Below are 19727 nucleotides of genomic sequence, written 5' to 3'. Positions count from 1 at the left end.
TGGTGGCACTTGGGGAGTATTTTTGCGGGGGGTGGTCAGGAGGGGGTGTCCCCCTCCTGCCGTTGGAGCTTTTGAAAAATAGAGATTAAAATGGTGTTATTTGGTGGCACTTGGGGAGTATTTTGCGGGGGGTGGTCAGGGGGTGTCCCCCTCCTGCCGTTGGAGCTTTTGAAAAATAGAGATTAAAATGGTGTTATTTGGTGGCACTTGGGGAGTATTTTTGCGGGGGTGGTCAGGGGGTGTCCCCCTCCTGCCGTTGGAGCTTTTGAAAAATAGAGATTAAAATGGTGTTATTTGGTGGCACTTGGGGAGTATTTTTGCGGGGGGTGGTCAGGAGGGGGTGTCCCCCTCCTGCCGTTGGAGCTTTTGAAAAATAGAGATTAAAATGGTGTTATTTGGTGGCACTTGGGGAGTATTTTTGCGGGGGTGGTCAGGAGGGGGTGTCCCCCTCCTGTCGTTGGAGCTTTTGAAAAATAGAGATAAAATGGTGTTATTTGGTGGCACTTTGGGAGCATTTTTTTTGGGATTACACATCTTCCTCTGAAACATGGTCTTCTTGCTCCTCAGTAGCTTCCTATGGTTTTGAAAATTGACTATTTTGGTTTCCTGGTTCCCTTTCTACTGCGTGGTGAAATGGCTACATTCACCCCACCAAACATCATGCATATCTCATGATTTACAATTGATTTTGACAAGCTGAGAAGCGAAAATAAGCTAAATAATAAAGTTAAATTTGCATATTTGTGTTTTTAGAGCAATTGTTGCCCTTTTTTGATCAAAACATCTATTTCTCTGCAGCAGCATGTCCAAATTGATTGGATGTGTATAGATGTGTTTAAATTTCAATATTTGTCTTTTTAGGGCAATTTATGCCATTCATGGTCAAAAAATCTGTATTCTCTGAAAGGGCTTGTCCAATTTCTTTGAAATTTGCTACACAAAAACGATTATTCATGCAGATTTATTCAGTATTTGCTATCGAGAAACTTTCAAAGTTCAAGCCTTTTGTGTGTTTTTGTGTTGGGATTTGTTGGATAGATGGCATTCTACGTAGCGTATTGTTGAATGTTAAAACATGTGTTGCTGTTGTTTTTTGAGGCTGTTTTTTGAGAAAAAAGAATTGAAAATGCCTTTTAAAAGCAAAATAATACATAATGACTTGATATGTTGTTTTATCATTGGCGTGTTTCTACTTGTTCACCCATTCTTGCATTCATCATTGCAATAAAATGCCGTGAAAAAAATGAAACTGATGTGGCCTACATCTGTTTACCTTGATCTTAAAAGGCAAATACAACTTTCTGTCTTGACAACCATACCATAGTTTCAATGTTTTACCTAGTGTACCTGCTTGGTTGTACGCAGGAAACAAGTAGAAAACAGGCTCTATAATTTCATAATTTTCACGTGATCAGAATACAAAAGTCCTGAAAAGATAAGATAATCACAACTTCCAGTATAAGGGATACAGTCACTCTAAATGTATAAATTAAAATTAAAAATGTGCCTGGAGGATATACTAAAAAATACAGAAAGTTGCTTTCTGTCGGTAAAATCTAAAAAAATTCAAATTTTAAAGACCTTTGCAGATTTTTTTTTTACGCCTTTGTCTTCTTATTTATTTTTTTTTATTTTGCAAACTAGTCTGAAGATTTTTTTTTCCTAACTTTTTGCTCTGAAAATTTTTTTTTTCTGTTTTTGACCACCCCCCCTCCCAAGATCTAATGGTTCGTCCCTTACCACGCCGGGAATATACAGAATCGTACGCAGGCCCTGCGTGCTGTGTGTTGCCGATAACACTCGACCCTACCACACAGTACAGTTACCGAGTTCTGACCTCTCCTCCGTTTACGTTTCCACCAAATTAGGTTTCGATGGAAGCTTAGTGTATACGAAGAGAAGTCCCGAGGTACTAGACAGTCTGAGGGTGCACCGGCACCGACCAAGTACATGGTTGTTAGGGACGGACCATGTACATACATTTAGAGTGACTGTATCCCTTATACTTGAAGTTGTGATTATCTTATCTTTTCAGGACTTTTGTATTCTGATCACTTGAAAATTATGAAATTATAGAGCCTGTTTTCTACTTGTTTCCTGCGTACAAACCAAGCAGGTACACTAGGTAAAACATTGAAACTATGGTATGGTTGTCAAGACAGAAAGTTGTATTTGCCTTTTAAGATCAAGGTAAACAGATGCAGGCCACATCAGTTTCATTTTTTTCACAGCATTTTATTGCAATGATGAATGCAAGAATGGTTGAACAAGTAGAAACACGTCAATAATGATAAAACAACATATCAAGTCATTATGTATTATTTTGCTTTTAAAAAGGCATTTTCAATTCTTTTTTCTCAAAAAACAGCCTCAAAAAACAACAGCAACACATGTTTTAACATTCAACAATATACTACGTAGAATGCCATCTATCCAACAATCCCAACACAAAAACACACAAAAGGGTTGAACTTTGAAAGTTTCTCGATAGCAAATACTGAATAAATCTGCATGAATAATCGTTTTTGTGTAGCAAATTTCAAAGAAATTGGACAAGCCCTTTCAGAGAATACAGATTTTTTGACCATGAATGGCATAAATTGCCCTAAAAAGACAAATATTGAAATTTCAAGACATCTATACACATCCAATCAATTTGGACATGCTGCTACAGAGAACAGATGTTTTGATCAAAAAAGGGCAACAATTGCTCTAAAAACACAAATATGCAAATTTAACTATATTATTTAGCTTATTTTAGCTTCTCGGCTTGTAAAAATCAATTGTAAATCATGAGATATGCATGATGTTTGGTGGGTGAATGTAGGCATTTCACCACGCAGTAGAAAGGGAAGCCAGGAAACCAAAATAGTCAATTTTCAAAACCATAGGAAGCTACTGAGGAGCAAGAAGACCATGTTTCAGAGGAAGATGTGTAATCCGAAAAAATGCTCCAAAAGTGCCACCAAATAACACCATTTTTATCTCTATTTTTCAAAAGCTCCAACGACAGGAGGGGGACACCCCCTCTTGACCACCCCCGCAAAAATACTCCCAAAGTGCCACCAAATAACACCATTTTTATCTCTATTTTTCAAAAGCTCCAACGGCAGGAGGGGGACACCCCCTCCTGACCTCCCCCGCAAAAATACTCCCCAAGTGCCACCAAATAACACCATTTCAATCTCTATTTTTCAAAAGCTCCAACGGCAGGAGGGGGACACCCCTCCTGACCTCCCCCGCAAAAATACTCCCCAAGTGCCACCAAATAACACCATTTCAATCTCTATTTTTCAAAAGCTCCAACGGCAGGAGGGGGACACCCCCTCCTGACCACCCCCCGCAAAAATACTCCCAAGTGCCACCAATAACACCATTTTAATCTCTATTTTTCAAAAGCTCCAACAGCAGCAGGGGGACACCCCTTTCCTGACACCCCCCCCCCCCCCCCGTGACCGCTTGCGTGGCCGCTTGTGGTGCTTGGCACCACAACTTTGCCCTCTTTATCTTCAGACAGCGACGAACTAAAAAAAAATTATAAATCTGAAAATTTACTCTGAAAAAAAAATTTGCACAGCTAATCTCAATTAGAAAAAAAAAATTTCAGAAATTTACAATAGTAAAAAAAAAATTTTCACAATTTCATTGTGACCACCCCCCCCTCCCAAGGTCTAATGGTCCATCCCTTAGTGACGGTTTTTGAAGGCAACACTGCACTGAAGTAGGTATAGTAGAAATGAATAGCCGAACGGCTATGTGGGATCACACATAGAATTTAATATATGCATTATTGACCAATCAGCTTCGGAGAAGACCAATCAATGGCGAGTGAGCGCTCAACAGATAACGACCAATAGAAATCCACAATAAAAAGTAATGTTGCTACTACGTTCGTAATGACAGTATATAAAAGCTTCTGTTCCCGCTATTTCTTATCGCATATCGTTGCAATTATCACAGGTTGAACAATGTCTGGACGTGGCAAAGGAGGCAAAGGTCTTGGTAAAGGAGGCGCCAAGCGTCATCGTAAAGTTCTTCGTGACAACATCCAGGGTATCACAAAGCCAGCTATCCGTCGTCTGGCCCGTCGTGGTGGTGTCAAGCGTATCTCTGGTCTCATCTACGAAGAAACCCGTGGTGTACTCAAGGTCTTCTTGGAGAACGTCATCCGTGATGCCGTCACCTACACCGAGCACGCCAAGAGAAAGACCGTCACCGCCATGGATGTCGTCTACGCTCTGAAACGCCAGGGCCGTACTCTGTACGGTTTTGGTGGTTAGACTGATCAATAAAACGTTACAAGAACCGTAACCACAACGGCCCTTTTTAGGGCCACACATCCTCCAAAAGGAGAACTACCGTTATCCATGTTTGTCTGTTTGTGTGAGTGTTGTTGGTATGGGGTTTCGTAGCTTTGTTGTTCGGAAAAGTATAACGTTGAAGGCCTGGTTACTAATAAAGCGAATCCCAATTCCCAAAATTTTAGTATCGAAGTTGCCTGGGCTACCTGTGTTGTAACCGCATGAGTGGGCGCTGTCAATCATTGCATACCTTCAACTCTGTTACGATGGACTCTTGGTAAATCTCAATATTATAATCAGATAATTTAGGGCAAAGGAAAAGTCAACTCCAAGCCCTGCTTGACTCTCAAGGTCTGGGCAAATTTGTTCACAAGCTTTCAAAACTGATTTATTTGTACATGCTAACCTGCTGTGAGAAATAGGATAATTAAATTATCTTGAACTTTATCTATGAAAATCAAGTATGTTGTTTTATATAAGTGCCGACGATTTCAAAGATGTATCGCAGCCGAGTTGAAATAGATAATCTCTGTTTCCGGGGCCCGTGTCAATATTATCTGCAACTCGCTAGTTCTTTGCCTAGTTATTATTCACCTCATTTTGAATATTTTTCACTGTTTTTAATTGTCCACATTACCATAAAAACATATTTTAGCTGAAAACATTTTATGCCAACGCCGTCTGTGTGCGAAACCACCGATCTTTCGTTTTTAAAAATTTGCACTTGAACTGGACGCTGTCCATGACGTAACGATTTGGTAGCTCAGCTCATTATATATCGCCGCGCGCCCACCCGAGCACAGCACTCTTCCCTGCCGCCAGTCATACACGAAGATACGAAGTTGACAGAATAGTAGAGGTGTTGCGCCGAAAGTAGAGCACGGAAAAATCCCAAGGCTAATAACAAGCGTGAAACAAGGTAAAATTCGCTTTAATAATATTAATATTGTCACTCTTCTATCTGACCGGGCAAGGAGAAGGTACCGTAGTACACGAAGGCCTTTTATTCATCTTCCCTTTGGACCAGGTCTGTCTACTTTACTCAAGGGGGTTGCACTAGCCCTGTGTATTTTTCTACTGGTTGTTGAATGCCATGCATTTCTCTTAAGTGTTACTTATGATGAAATCTCATCGATCCCATGCCAGATTTGTGTAGTGGGGACAAGTATTGACCTACTTCTTACACAGAACCATGCGATTCAGTCCCTCTTCCATAACCAGTATAACCCATCCGGGCATGGGATAAGCCATAAATTTGGCGCGAATTGCAAAGGAGTAAACAAGACCTACACTGCTTGAAATCTTCAACCCGTATTTAACGCATTAATTCTGGCGCAAAGTAATGAAGAAAGGCAACTTCCAGTTCATTTTTAACGCTAATAGTTTTCTCTTACGACTATTGTACAGATAGTTCAATGACCCCGAGTAGTTAACCTTCTGAAAAGGGCTCCACATTACAGATACCAGTTGTAAAAGTTTCGTCAACAGCACTGAACTACTTTACCACTGTATACTACATGTTCCATAATGTATATCCATAATGTATATCTACGTAAATTAGCAGAGTGGATGGCAAGCTGTCGATGGCCTTTTAATCCTTTTTCTCCCAAGTTGTATTTATTTCAATGGTTTGTCTACAGGGCCTAGTAGAAATTTGATTAATCTGTGCTTGCAAGTCTGGATCACAGGCACTCGGCACATTTCTGGGATGATAATCATATTGAATATAATGAATGCCTATATGACATGATTATTCAATGAAGAATCACAGTACATGATGGTACTGTACATGTCGCCCAGCATAAAGACCTAGTGGCTATGGCTGCTGGGCTTTGGCCTGGGGAGCCAGCTGCACAGAAAAAAAGTACATTCCTGGGATAATAATCATATTTAATACGTAGAATGCCTGTATCACTTGATTATTCGATAAAGAATCTTGGTACGTGATATAACTGTACATGTATGCTGGCATTACAAAGTGGCAATCATGGGTCCGGTGAACTCGCTGCACAAATAAACCTAAGGTGTTAAAGTTTTTCATCATCTGATTTCATGAAAATCAGTAAAATTCACGAACTCTGAACATGTCCAATGATAAATGATAAAAAGTGGTCAGTGGTCAGACGGTTGCATGAACAATTGGTTGACTGGCTTCTTTTGCCTAAATTCATACCTTAACTAGGGAGGCCAACTGAAATTTTGAAATGTTCAATCTGCATTTTAATTAATGTAGTTTTTTAGATTTCAATGAGAGAAGCTAAACATTTTTTTAATTTTCGAAATTGGATGAACGGTTACAATTTTATAGCTTTTTAAAACATTCACTTTTACTCTTTCTGTAGAAAGACAATACATATAATAACAATGGGAACAATGGGACAAAAATGAAGGAGTTTTAGCTGAAATTTACAGTAAATTTGCTGTAACTTTGTTAATAAAACATCTTTTTGTACCAAATTTGGCATGGAGATAGATTTCAATGGCACACACAAATGTATCCTAAAATTACGCGATTACGATGGTGGCCATATTGGATTTATCCATGGCAACGGATGAACGACACTTAACGAGAAATGACAAAATGAAAATATTGAGCTCAAATGGCATAAGTGATATATCAAATTGAAGGTCTTTTTGAGCTGATGACACTTTTGAATAGCTCTACTGCATTAAAACTACTTACAAAAAGTATTTTATCCAAATAAAGGCTTTCAAACATCACCACTGGGGCCATGTGGAGTTTTGACATTATTTGGTAAAGGCTTCTTCAATTTTATCAGTTTCTGAACAATTTGAAACTTAGAATTTAATTTAAGGATTATTGGTTAAAACTATGTTCCAAAATTATTGATCATCTTTAAAATTCAGGAGTAAATGAATGAGAAGTCGATGTTTGGAGGTGCTAAAAATTGCATACTTGTCATGGTAAAGTTATCAGCAACTAAGATGGTCTCATCATACCACCTGTCAGACATGCAAATTTCCTTTGTAACAAACATTTAAAAAAATCAATACCCTTTCTTTTGCCAACACAGATGCAACTTATTCCCTTAGTTTCTTTGAAATATTGTTTATGGCTGTCAAAAATCTATGTCGACAAAATCACAAAATTGCTATCTCCTCTGCGCAAAAGGGATTGATCTTCTCATTATTCACCGTGAGAAATTAGAGAATTATGATTATCAAAACTATGGTCCCAGAATTTTGATATATGGACCGAGCTGTTCTGTGTACAGAAGAAATTTGCTCCAGTTCAATGAGTGATCTCCGTGTGTACGGATCATGGAGAACTGTGGGTAGCCTCACTTACTGTGAAGCGTGGTCAATATCTCCGTCAATAAATACGTGAGCTGTTCAAAATTTCTCATTTTTTCTAGCAAAAATTCAAAAGAAATAATGATAAACTGCGTACTAGAGGACGTTTCACTGAGAGTTGGTCGGGTTAGGTCTCGGAAAAATCGCTCTCAATTTTTTGTCTTGGATTTGGTCATATACACTGCCCTATGTTGGTGAAGAACCTTATATCGCGAGAAAGAGCGAGATCTGGGCTTTCAAATGAGTATTCGATGTAAGGGATGTTTTGATTGGCTCACCTTCAAAAATGCGTTTCAAAATCAGCGATGTAAATATTAGGTGCTGCCATGTTTCAGATCGCCGTTCCCGGTACCGTTTCTAGCTCAATTTTGCAGTTTATTCAAAAAGTAAGTAGTTCATATAAAGAATAAAAAAACGTATGAGAGAATAGCTGCATTTTTAATTTTTAGCCTCATGTATTTTTTTCCACAATTTTCTTTCCCGTTATCGATGTTTTTCAATTTTGAACATGACTAAGTCACTGGTGATTGAGTGTCAATTCAGCACGTCCTGGGCGACCTGCTGGCCTCAATTCCTACCTTAACCTCTGCCACTAGTGAGAAAACGTCCTTAAAAAGACTGAGCACACCAACGTAGCCAGCCATATTGAATAAGCTTCATGCAATTCATTGATCCAGTAAGACACCCGTAACTGAAAGTACATCATTGCCAAGGGTTGTATGTGGCATAATGTGCATGCACTTACATTGCTAGCAGAAGACTTTTATTGGTCTTACAGAAAATGCAGACAAAAATTTATTTTTACATATTCTAATGAGAGAAAAGTGACATCATTTGCTAACAATGCTATTCATGAAGGCACGGCTGAAGAATACTGGGCCCAGACTAAACCACTTAACAAAATCCCAACGATACTAGGGGGTCAAATTCTTTCATATAAAAGCAAGTAGCCTAGGTCTCCTGGAACTGAAATGTTTTGGTCGTAGGTGTTCTCCATGTGTGCACTGTATTCGTTTGAAGTGTTGGTTTCTGCAGGTGAAGCTTAGTTTTGCTTTGAATCAACCCTGACAGTAAATGATTTGAAGTGAGATGATAGAAAAATAGTTCCATCAAGAGTGTTAACCGTTCCTCCCTCCCCTTGTATCAAATAGTTTAGCCCTCTATTAATTCATTACAGATGGCGATGCAACAGACTCGAGTCAACTCACTTGGTCATGTACGACCATCAAAGTACAGAAAAGTGTATGGGACGCTTAAATTTGCACGTAATTTGACACCGGAATTCAACAAAGGTAACATAAATTTCTCTTGTCCAACTTTACATGTTGTTTGATGGTCAGATATGCTGTTGTCAGCTTTAATTCCTCATTAGCTCACATTTGGTATACCAATGTGAGGTTATCGTATTGTATAAGCTGAATGATTTTATGTTATCAAATTTGTAAAATTACCATTATGCCAAATAAAGTCTGTATATTTGGTTACAGTGTATCAGGGGTTGTATGCGCCTTTAACCCTTTGAGCGCCAAAGTCAATTTTTGTCACCTATATCAAAATATACACCAGTCAATTTTTTTCTAATTTTTGCTAAAATTTTGATAAAAATCTGAAACCAATGAAATGTGATGTTCATTTGGTCCAAAATTGTCAAAAAAATTACAGAAAAATTCACAAAATTGGTAAAATGTTGCACGCTATAATTTTGGTGGGAAAAATTACAGCGCTGAAAGGGTTAAAGTGAAAGATTGAAACTTTCACTCTAACTTCCTCAATGAAACTTTCAACCATTCTCTTACCATATCAAGAATAAAAATTGTGTGAAATCTATGGGAAAAATAGCATTTTTTATTCAGAAAACTAAGATAGTGAAGACTCTTCTTACTCCAAGAGCTTTAAAATGAGCTCCTCTACCCATGAGTGGTAGATCAGAGTAGATTGATAAACTTTGAAAGCCCAAATATCTGTCACCAAGTTGAAGGCGCATACTACCTTAAAAGCATCAACTCTCTCAATGGGTACATTTGGGAGACTGAAAGATCCAGCCGAGTGTGTGTGTGTGTTCCGATGCTCTGTAGAGTCTGAGGTTCCAGTGCACCTGCACACGGCCTTGGTTGACAACAAAACCATCTTGTTGTTATTTATGTAGTGTTCATTATGATTCATCATTTGACAGGTTGAACACAGGTCACATGAGATCTTTCTCAAGCATATTGGAAGTAGACTAGACAATGTAAATAGTACAGCAAAAGGAATTGGTCACTTTGATTGCATATAATGCTTTTTTGATCAACGTAGTCATACATTCATGGTTAGGAGTGATATTTGGATGTATGTGTTTTCGATAACCAAATTACTGAATAATTGACATTAATTCTGTATAACGTCATGCATTTAATGCATATATTTGTGTCATGTTATACTATGTGTATGGTTCTGTACTTTGTACTGCACTTTGCTGTGCAGCGCTGTGTTTAAGTGTATGCAGTGTATTGTAGTGTTGTGTTTTGTATAGAGTGAGATTTTGTATTTTATTGTAATGTGTTGTATTTAATTACATTTAATTGTACATACCATATTCCATAGCACAAAAAAATTTTAAGCAAAAATCTACCACATTTCCTATATTTAAGCAAAAATCTACCATATTTTCCTATGTATTTATCTCACTGATACATTAAAGATTCTGTAAAAATCGCAATGTTATCTATGGTTTTCACAAATTTTGGCTGAGCTTGATGAATGTAGCAATTGAACCAGTGTTTCTAATATTTCCAAAAGACAACTAACTATTATTCCACTAGCATAAATCCTAGCTGTCCTCATAATCTTTAGACTGATCTGTTGATCCAGAAAGCGTCCTGGAGCGGCAAATCTTCCAGTTTACATAATCATATGCTCAATGTCTACCAATAGAAAAGGGCGGACCTAGACTGCAAATACCAAGGTTACTCCTCCTCTAGAGGGCAGATGACCTTTAACGATGAAGCATCAATGTTGAAAAAGTAAATTTATGCATCAGCAGAGCTGGGGGGGGGGGGGAGGGGAGGGTTGGATGAGAGTGGCTCTAATATAATATCATTGGTTTGTAGTCTCCTTTACCGGTAATGGAGGTGATCCTTTACATGTTGTAATTTTCATGTCGAGCAAAATTTATGATACACATGACAGTGTTATTTGTTTGTCTCATTGTTAAATTGGTAGTAGACTGAAAGATCCATTGCCTGAGGGCGCTCTCTACGCTTCCTCCTCTTACGACTGGGTGGAAGTAGGGGGAGCTTAGAGAGCCCCCTTGAGCGAGGGTTCTTCCAGTCTACATTTTTATCTGTTTCACATAAAAGTTTTTGCATGATTTGCATTTCACTCTTAGTTTAATTCCAAGTCATTTTGGATCTATACTTATTTCACCATACGTATTCTCATCTGTATCTGTTGTCTTCTCATTCTTCTGCATGTACCAAACCAGTTACTTTGTCATCCAATATTGTGAAATAGAATGTAAGTATCACATTGTGTTGTCTTTATTCTCAATCATGATAAAGCACATAGAATATCACTTTTTTTTAATTTTTGACCCTGATAATTACCCCCCACCCCAACCCTTTGTCGTTGATCCCTGCATTTGCACTATCTTGACCCACACATTAATTGCCACTGTTTGAAATGTTTCAACACATCTTACTATGAAGCAAGGTTCAATAGCATTTTGCTTCTCCTCAGAAACTGTTATTGGGACAGTTACCCACTTTGGATATTTTTGATGTAAACATTTCTCTTCTAGGATTTGGGTTTTAGGGCTTGGGTTAGCTCAAATAATTCATGAGTTACTGATATTGGGGACTGGGGTTTTTGAACCTTGACACTATTGACAGTGAACAACTATTATGTTTTGCTCTTGATGAGACTGTCACCTTCTCTTCCGTGATGATTTCCATGTTTGTCAATTTAATGTTGGGGGGGGGGGGCAGCTGTACCCTAGTTGAACCAAACCACTGTGGTCTGAGAGTGGCCATGCTGTGAGCCAAGCAAGTTGCCTAACAAAACCAGTTGCTTAGCGTATCCTATATTGGCACGGCACTAACTTAGGATGTGATTTCTGAACCCAAAACATTTACATGTAACAGATTATGCCTTCTGGTATAGTGATATAAAAATCCTAAGAAATTCAAGAACTTTTTCAGATTTTGTCAAAAATTTTTGTAACTTAGAGGGCACACGAATCTCCCCATGACTGCCCCAATCACCACAGGTTAACATTGCATTATGATATATCATACACAGTGTATTACCCCAGACTCAAATTTTAGTCAAATTGACACCAAATTCACCCTTGTTTGCCAGATTTTGGCTGAAGAAGTCTTTTTGTTGATATTCACCATACAGAACACTGTTACACAATTGTGTAATGGAGGTGCACTTTGTTTATGCCTGTATTGACAATTGGAGTGTATCAATGATAATATCAAATATTTGAAAAAAAAAAGAAATATTTTGAACATCCTGGGTCACTTGTGGTGTAAGACCAAGATATGATGGGATTGCTGTCAGATTTAATATGGCTCACCTAACCAAATGTCGACTTTGTATGCTGAAAACCTTTATCAATGATATACAGATGCTGCAAGCCACAACACCAACCCTGACAACAACAACGGAACCCAGACAGAGGGTGGTAGAGGTACGTCCATACCAGAGCCTTTCTCACCAATCGATGCTAGAGGCGGTTGTCTCATGTGTGCAGTCAAAGATCAGCAAATGGTGGCCCTTCAGCAACACATCTTGAGAAAAGAGAAGATTATCCAAGAACTTGAAAATCTCAGGAGGTCTGCTGTGCAAGAACTTGAAAAACGCCAGAACTCTGTTGGTAAGTGTTGTTTTCCATTGACAAATATTTATTGTTGTTTCCTTGTAAAGGAATGATAATTAAATTGCCGCTTCTAATGTAGCCACTTTTTAAATTTTTGGGTGGAATGGCTGGAGATTGAGAGCAATTTTTTTGTGTATATTTTTAAATTTTTTTCTTTCTTCTTGAAATATGTGGAAATACTAAGAATTTGTTGTGTCAACACTGCCTGTATATGTAATGCCTTTATTATTGTGGACAGTTTGTAAAGGCTGGACTCGAAGTATTTTGCTGTTGGAAACAAAATTTAAAAAATTGCTTGCTACCGCTGTCACTTGCCATTGATCTGTTTCCCCAAAGTGAGGCAACAGGTGACCATATCCTTTATGGTTGAAAAGTATAGCGGTGCCTGCGTTGGCTGTCCCTTTGTTGGAAATTTAATTTGTTTGAAATGCAAGGTTGAACAGTGATAGACATTAGAGTGGTAAAGTCTGCTGTCTGTGGTGAAACAACCATCACATGACAGGGGAATAGACCGTTTTACGTTCTCCCATAATGCATTGCTGTGTCTCTGGAAAATTTACCTTGAAACAAAACATTTTTGTTTCTTGTATAATGTGTTACATCGTTCAGTTCTTTAGTTCATAAGGCTAAACATAAAACTATTACCACTCATAGGCCCTTTGAATAATGTGTAGACACACACACATAAGAATCTCAGAAATGATAGGTCTGTTATGACTGTATCTGATGTCATACTGGTAACTGATACAGCACGGTCCCTCCACAAAAGTCTTCAAATACAGGCGAAATAGTGCAGAAAGATGAAAATAAAGTAGCTTGATTGACTGAAAATCGTAGAACACCGGAGCGGGACCGTGTCACAAGACGCCACTGAAACAAGATGCTAACTTGCCTACACCCGTGGCCACTTTAGTGTTGATCGAGCCTGTCTGGTACAAGCAGAATTTCTGTCTGCAGAAGGGTGATAAAACAGTTACTTTACCCTGTATCAGTGGTGATAATGATCCTACTATCGGTACCCCGTGGACACGCCGATTAGCCTGAAATTAGGGAGTGATCATAAAATACACTGTATACAAATGATGTTGACCACAGCATTTGCCCTATCAGTACTCAGTATCTGCTAAAATTCATGTGTTTCAAATGTAGTCAGTGTTACAGAACATCACACATTTTGTGCCGATTTCAATATTGCAGTGAATGAATACCAACGATACTATAGTGTGTATCGCAAGTGTCGTGTTCAGACTTTGTTCAGTCGCGGGAATTGAGGAAATGCCACTTTGAAAATGTTAGTGATTAAATTACAGACATCGCCCGTCTTGACTGCACAACTTTCGAAATAAACATTCACTTACACTAAGCCATGTTTCTTTCCTACAAACCGTGAATAAACGTATAGTACTCCAATTTCACTTGGTACGAGAGAAAAGGTAAGAGTAAAGTACAGTCGGGGTAGCATTTTACATGTACATGTATTCACATGTGTGTAATCATATGAACGACACTTTTCTCATCCCGGTTGAAGGGAACTTGTCCTGATACATGTTCATCTCTTCCAAACTTTTCTGGCTCCCTCCACGCTTAAAACGCTTGCTTGTTTCTTTGTAAGCTCCTCGTGATACCTCGCTAGGTGCCGGATTGCCACCACAATCTCTTATATTTTGAACAATCAAGCTTGCTACGTCCTCACTAAAGTATTTGCCCCTATGATATTAGCGACCGTTATTTGTTATTGATGTTCATTGTCGGAGTGCAGACTTACAGCGTGTCAGTGGAGTGTTGTGATCGATTTGAATTGGGCAGGCGAGACATTTTAGTAGAACGTTATCTCAATCCTAACAGTGGGGTGCCGATAGTGAACCTTACATTTATTACACCGATCACCACTTTGTTTCGTTTGTACAAACAGAATTTCTGCTTGCTGCAGACAGGCTTAATCAACACTAAAGTGGCCACGGGTGTAAGACGTCATTCGCTTCCTGCGTCCACCTCAACGCGGACTGTTGCAACTGTGTAGGTGATTAGCACCTTTGAACAAAAGCGTTTGTTGACCGTTTTGTGGAGGGACCGTGAGTAGACTGAAAGATCCTTCTCTTGAGGGCGCTCTATGCCCCCCTCCCCCCCAAGAGTGTGCCCTGGAGTGACAGAGCTGTCACTGATACAGATACTGATACAAGCATAAAATTCTGATGCAGGCACCTTCATGCGCAGTGCACACCTTTATGCGCAGTGCTGTTAAGTACTGTATATTGCAGATCTGTATCACAGCCATACCCTGTGCTGTCTTTGCTGACACAAGACCCTCTATCACAGTCATGGCATGGCCTGCTACATTGTTGCTGTCATGTCACCTTGCTGTGATTTCACAGATTATTTTCTGTGTTTTGCTAATGTAATTTGAACACGATATTTTCAATTTGCAGCGGCTGCAAGACCTGGTCATGGACCTTGTGATGTGCAATCATCTGTGAAACAAGACACTGCTAGCCGTTCCACTAAAAGGCGAGGTATTCAAATATCAAAGACTAGATATGTAAGTTTTCATTCTGTGGTGCTTGTAAATCCGGCCAAAAAGAAAGTAAACACATTGATCTGTGCACTTTTGGCACAGATATTGAGATGCTCATTTTTTTAAGTCTTTCATGATGTACCTCTCAAGGGGGCTCATTTTAAAGCTCTTATGTGAGAAAACTTTTACCATCTTGGTTTTTTGAAAGTTAAAATATCTATTTTTTCCATTGAGTTAACTCAGGGGTAACAACCATTTTGACTTTCAAATATCTGAAAATCTTTGAGAATTTGTTCTCAAGTACCAAAGTTTGCATGGTGACTCCCGATTTTATTCTTGATTTTGAAAGAGAATAATTCAAAGATTTCTTGAGGAAAGTTAGAGCAAAAGCTTATTAATAATTGTTTCACTTTCCATACTCCATACTACCTTATGTTTAAGAGTCAGGACTGGGATGGTCAATGCCCAATAACTGAATTTCATTTACAATTTTTTTAGAATTTTAGAAAGTTTTAATATGACACATCAATTACAAATGTTTGCATATCACATACAGATAATATTCAACATGTCAACGCAGCCAGGACAAGTAAGACCTGTATCACTATATCTGACCACAGTCAAGGTCATGTCAGGATAGAAATTTCAGTTGACCATATTGGCAAGTGTTATCGTAAATGTGTTCGGGATGGACCGCTGTATCTTGGTAGGGATAGTCAGGCTGCCAAGATGCAATTTTTTGATAAATCACATAATTACAGTTTGCATGGCATGCTGGTTTTCTCCTTGGCTTTTATTGGCAACAGTTACTGGCTGGCCAACTGTCTGGGCCAACACATGCACCCCATAAACTACTCAACAGCCTTCTACTAATGCAGTGTTTTTTCTACATGTTCATTGAAAGGGACTCTTTGTGCCCCATTCATCAAAATTAGGGGGCAGACTGAGGGGCAGTCACTGTTGATTCACAGTTGTCACCCCTCATATATATTGACATATTTGCTTGCTTTGTTTTGTGTGCAATTTCCGCGCTGTCAGTAATTTTTCCAGGGCAGACAATGGCTTCAAATGCTCAATTTGCGCAATCGCACATTTGAGAGAAAAGAAAACCCTCCTAATGGGACAGCCTGCAGAAGTTCATTTCTTCAATTCATTTTGTTTTGATATCTATATGCACGGTCCTGACTGTGTTGTATGAAAACTGATTTTTAGCAAGTTCAGCTTTCCCCCTAAAATGCCCATTTTTATTGCTAACCTACATGTGATATGAGACTTGTCACAACATTTTTTATTGCAATTCTTGTTCTACAGACTTTTTTATTCAAGTTTTGCCATCCCCACTCCCAAGACCTAATGGTTCTCCGCATTTACAGGAGCTAAAGTTCTCAAGACAAGCCAAATACTTGCCATAATTTACCTAATGAAAAAGAGAAACGCTTCGTTTATTGGCAGCATAAACTACAGATATTGAGAGTATATATACCAGTACATCTAACAACACCAGTGCTTGATATCAGTGAATGTTCAAAAATGTTTTCTCTGTCATTGTCTTTGCACAGATATTCATCACTTCCAGCGAGGAAGTGCCGATTGGCTTTGAACGACTTGGAATCAGTGAACTGTGTGTGCCAACTGTCTGGCTGCTGGAAGTCAAGGCTAAAAGCATGGATCAAGGCAAATCTTTTCTCCTCAAGAAATTAATGGATGGATTTTTTACTCCAATAGATCTAGCTGGGAAGAACAGTGGCAAGCTAGCTGATAACAAGATTGTGCAGTCTTTGAGTCGTGAGTTGGCCTTTTCAATTTTCAATGAAATATAGTTTGTATTTTTGACGGTGCACATGCGTAGTCAATCAATTCTTGTCACTGCATGTATTTCAGTTTTCTGATTCAATTGTAAGCTATTGTATGAATCCAATGCATGGATAATAAATTATCAAAGCTTGTCTTGATTTTTTGCCATGATATTTATATATATATATATATAATATATATATATATATATATATATATATATATATATATATATATATATATATATATATATATAATGCTCTGCTTAACATTGATCACTGTAATTTCCCACAAGGACATCTGTGTGTGTGTTATATATATATATATATATATATATATATATATATATATATATATATATATATATATATATGTATAAAGTATATGTATAAAGTATACATACAGATGTGTGGGAAATTACAGTGCTCCATGCTAAAAGCAGAGTGTTATAAATAATACAAACTACTGCAAGTACAAAGTAATAATATGTGTTAGTAAAGTTTCAGGTATTCTTCAATGACCTAGATTGACAGTCAGAAATAAATTATCCGTAGACCACCCCTCTCATTTGTATGATTGGCACGTACCATTATGCTTTGCATGTAATTGATGTTGAAATTTGATATTAATTTTTGTGGTGGTGGTGTCATTTTGAAACCAACGCTGAGTGTGATGAAACTTAAAACCTATATAATTACTTTATACTTGTAGTACAGTGGAATTTGATCGAGTGTCCGTTTTGCCTTGCAGAGCTCGACAAGTCTACATGTTGCTTATCATTAGAAAAGTAAACATTTGCAACAAATTGAGTCTTTCATGTTAGATTATACAGCGCGCGCGGCGAACGTTTTCCAGACACTGTCTCGTCTACAATCATGACAGTCGTTTCAGCATGCCACTCATGCACAACAAGCTTGACACCGCACTATAGCTATAGCACATCATCAAAGTTTTCTTTCAGCTATTTGTGTACTTTGATTTTGGAAATACAACTCAGACAAAACTCACTGACATATTTTTCGAGTGTCGGATCTATATCTCGAGGAAAGTCCTCAACATCAACCGGATTGACTCTAGGCGTTTTATTATAGTAGAACATTGTATTTCTTCAGCAAGGTAAAGAATATTTTGAAGGCAGAGAGATATCACCGTCCCCTCCATGCTAACCCGTTGCCGTGTATGATGCCGTCCGGGAAATTAAGTGCCAAAATACAGTGAATTATTTCAGAAACACAGGGTGTGTTATTCAAAGGCACAAAATGTACCGTGTTGATTGAATTGCACTTGCATGTGCAAAATCAACACTTTTCTTCAAGTCTATTTTGTAGCTCAGAGAAGTGTCAATTGAGAAAGTTTCATTTAGCTGAGACAAAGAGAAAGCGGGATCAAAGTTTCATGCAGGAGTGTTTAGCATTTTCTGGTTGACAATATTCAGTGTTGTATCGTGTCAAACTTGTTGATAGAGTAGACTGCACTGGCAATGCTACAGACTGCATGCTGAAGGAACTGTTGTCGTGATTGCTGACATCGAGAGGAGAAGAAAAGTTTTTTTTTTTTAAAGAATTTACTTGTTTCTTCATAAAGTTCCCAATTTAAAAGTAAACACCTAAAAGAAAACTGGTGATGTGCATGTAGTGCAGTGTTATGCTTGTTGTGAGTGACATGCTGAAACGACTGCAGTGATCGTGACGAGACAGTGTATGGGAAACGTTTGCCGAGCGCTGTAATCTAACACCAACCAAAGACGAAGACTGAATTTGTTGCAAATGTTTACTTTTCTAATGATAAGCAACATGTAGACTCGTCGAGCTCTGCAAGGCAAACCGGACACTCAATCAAATTCCACTGTAATTTCTGTTATATATTTGTTTTCTGACATTATGCATTTTTTTTCCTTCAGTGCATAGGTTGTATTACTCAGTTTTGTTTGAATTGAGAGAATCATATCTGGCACAGAAAAGGGACAAGGACTCAACACTGATTGGTCGACTGTCTACAGAGCGATGCTGTACACCAGATGGTTACTGTTTTGATACCCAATCAGCAGCTTCATTGGCCCTCATGTAAAATGTTCATCTTTTAAAGCAGCATTCTGTTGAGTGTTCAAAGCTGGGGAGCAGTTTACTGGAGAAATCAGATAACATTCAAACAGACACATTTACACACTACATTTGTGACTGATAGTCTGTGCTTACGTTCACTCTTGTCTGTTACAGTGTACGCTTATGGTGTTTTGGAGATGAGCGGCGTGGAAGTCACCAACGCTATCAATTCCAAATGCTGTAGCAGTAAGAGTGCATTGAAAAGACAACTCACTGCATAGGGAAAGATTCAAGTCATCAACTGATGTTTTACAAATGTGTATTTTGCACATTTTTAAAATTTGTATTTCTTTCAATCATGACCATTAAAAAAAAAACATTTCATATTGAGTCCAGTCCTATTTGGTGTTTTAATTATTGTGCAGATTGTTTGCTGTGAGGTCACAAGGTCAACATTGAAAAGCTTGTCGTTTACAATTAACCTTTTGAGTGCCATGATTTTTTCCCACCAAAATTTTACTGGAACAGTTTACCAAATTTTTATGAATTTTTCTGTAATATTTTGATGAGTTTTGATCAAATATATGTTTTATTCGCTACAGTATTTTATCAAATATTTCAGTTATTTTGGCAAAAAGCTGAAAGATTGACCAGAGTTTATTTTATGAAGGTTGCAAAAATCCACTTTGGCACCCAAAGAGTTATGAACACCCCTCAAGAATGTTGCAGCACCATATACCAATGTAATGTAGTTGGACAAAGGAATTTATTTGGCTCTGGAGCAGTTCTTTGAAGGGAATGATCCTAAGCTTTTGACATTTCATGTAATAACTTTGATGTCGGAGTGTGTTATGTGTATGGATGCTGATAATGAAAATGAAGGTATAAATACAGTCCCT

The 19727-nt window shown here is 38.2% G+C and overlaps 2 protein-coding genes across 2 annotated transcripts; both read left to right on the top strand.

The window, feature by feature from the left end:
- The first annotated feature begins 3756 nt into the window (after nt 1–3756).
- LOC139127075 (histone H4) lies at nt 3757–4337 on the top strand. The gene has a single exon (XM_070692997.1). It carries the CDS (start codon nt 3969–3971, stop codon nt 4278–4280), a length of 312 nt encoding a protein of 103 aa, XP_070549098.1. The 5' UTR covers nt 3757–3968; the 3' UTR covers nt 4281–4337.
- Nucleotides 4338–5033: 696 nt separating this feature from the next.
- LOC139127074 (uncharacterized) lies at nt 5034–19218 on the top strand. Its single transcript, XM_070692996.1, has 6 exons — nt 5034–5220; nt 8794–8908; nt 12229–12477; nt 14907–15016; nt 16552–16777; nt 19003–19218. Exons 2-6 carry the CDS (start codon nt 8794–8796, stop codon nt 19107–19109), a joined length of 807 nt encoding a protein of 268 aa, XP_070549097.1. The 5' UTR covers nt 5034–5220; the 3' UTR covers nt 19110–19218.
- Nucleotides 19219–19727: the final 509 nt, after the last annotated feature.

Source organism: Ptychodera flava, unplaced genomic scaffold, assembly GCF_041260155.1.
Source record: "Ptychodera flava strain L36383 unplaced genomic scaffold, AS_Pfla_20210202 Scaffold_28__1_contigs__length_4768798_pilon, whole genome shotgun sequence".
NCBI lineage: Eukaryota > Metazoa > Hemichordata > Enteropneusta > Ptychoderidae > Ptychodera > Ptychodera flava.
The sequence above is the reverse complement of the archived record's forward strand: the minus strand, read 5'-3'. Positions and strand labels throughout refer to the sequence as shown.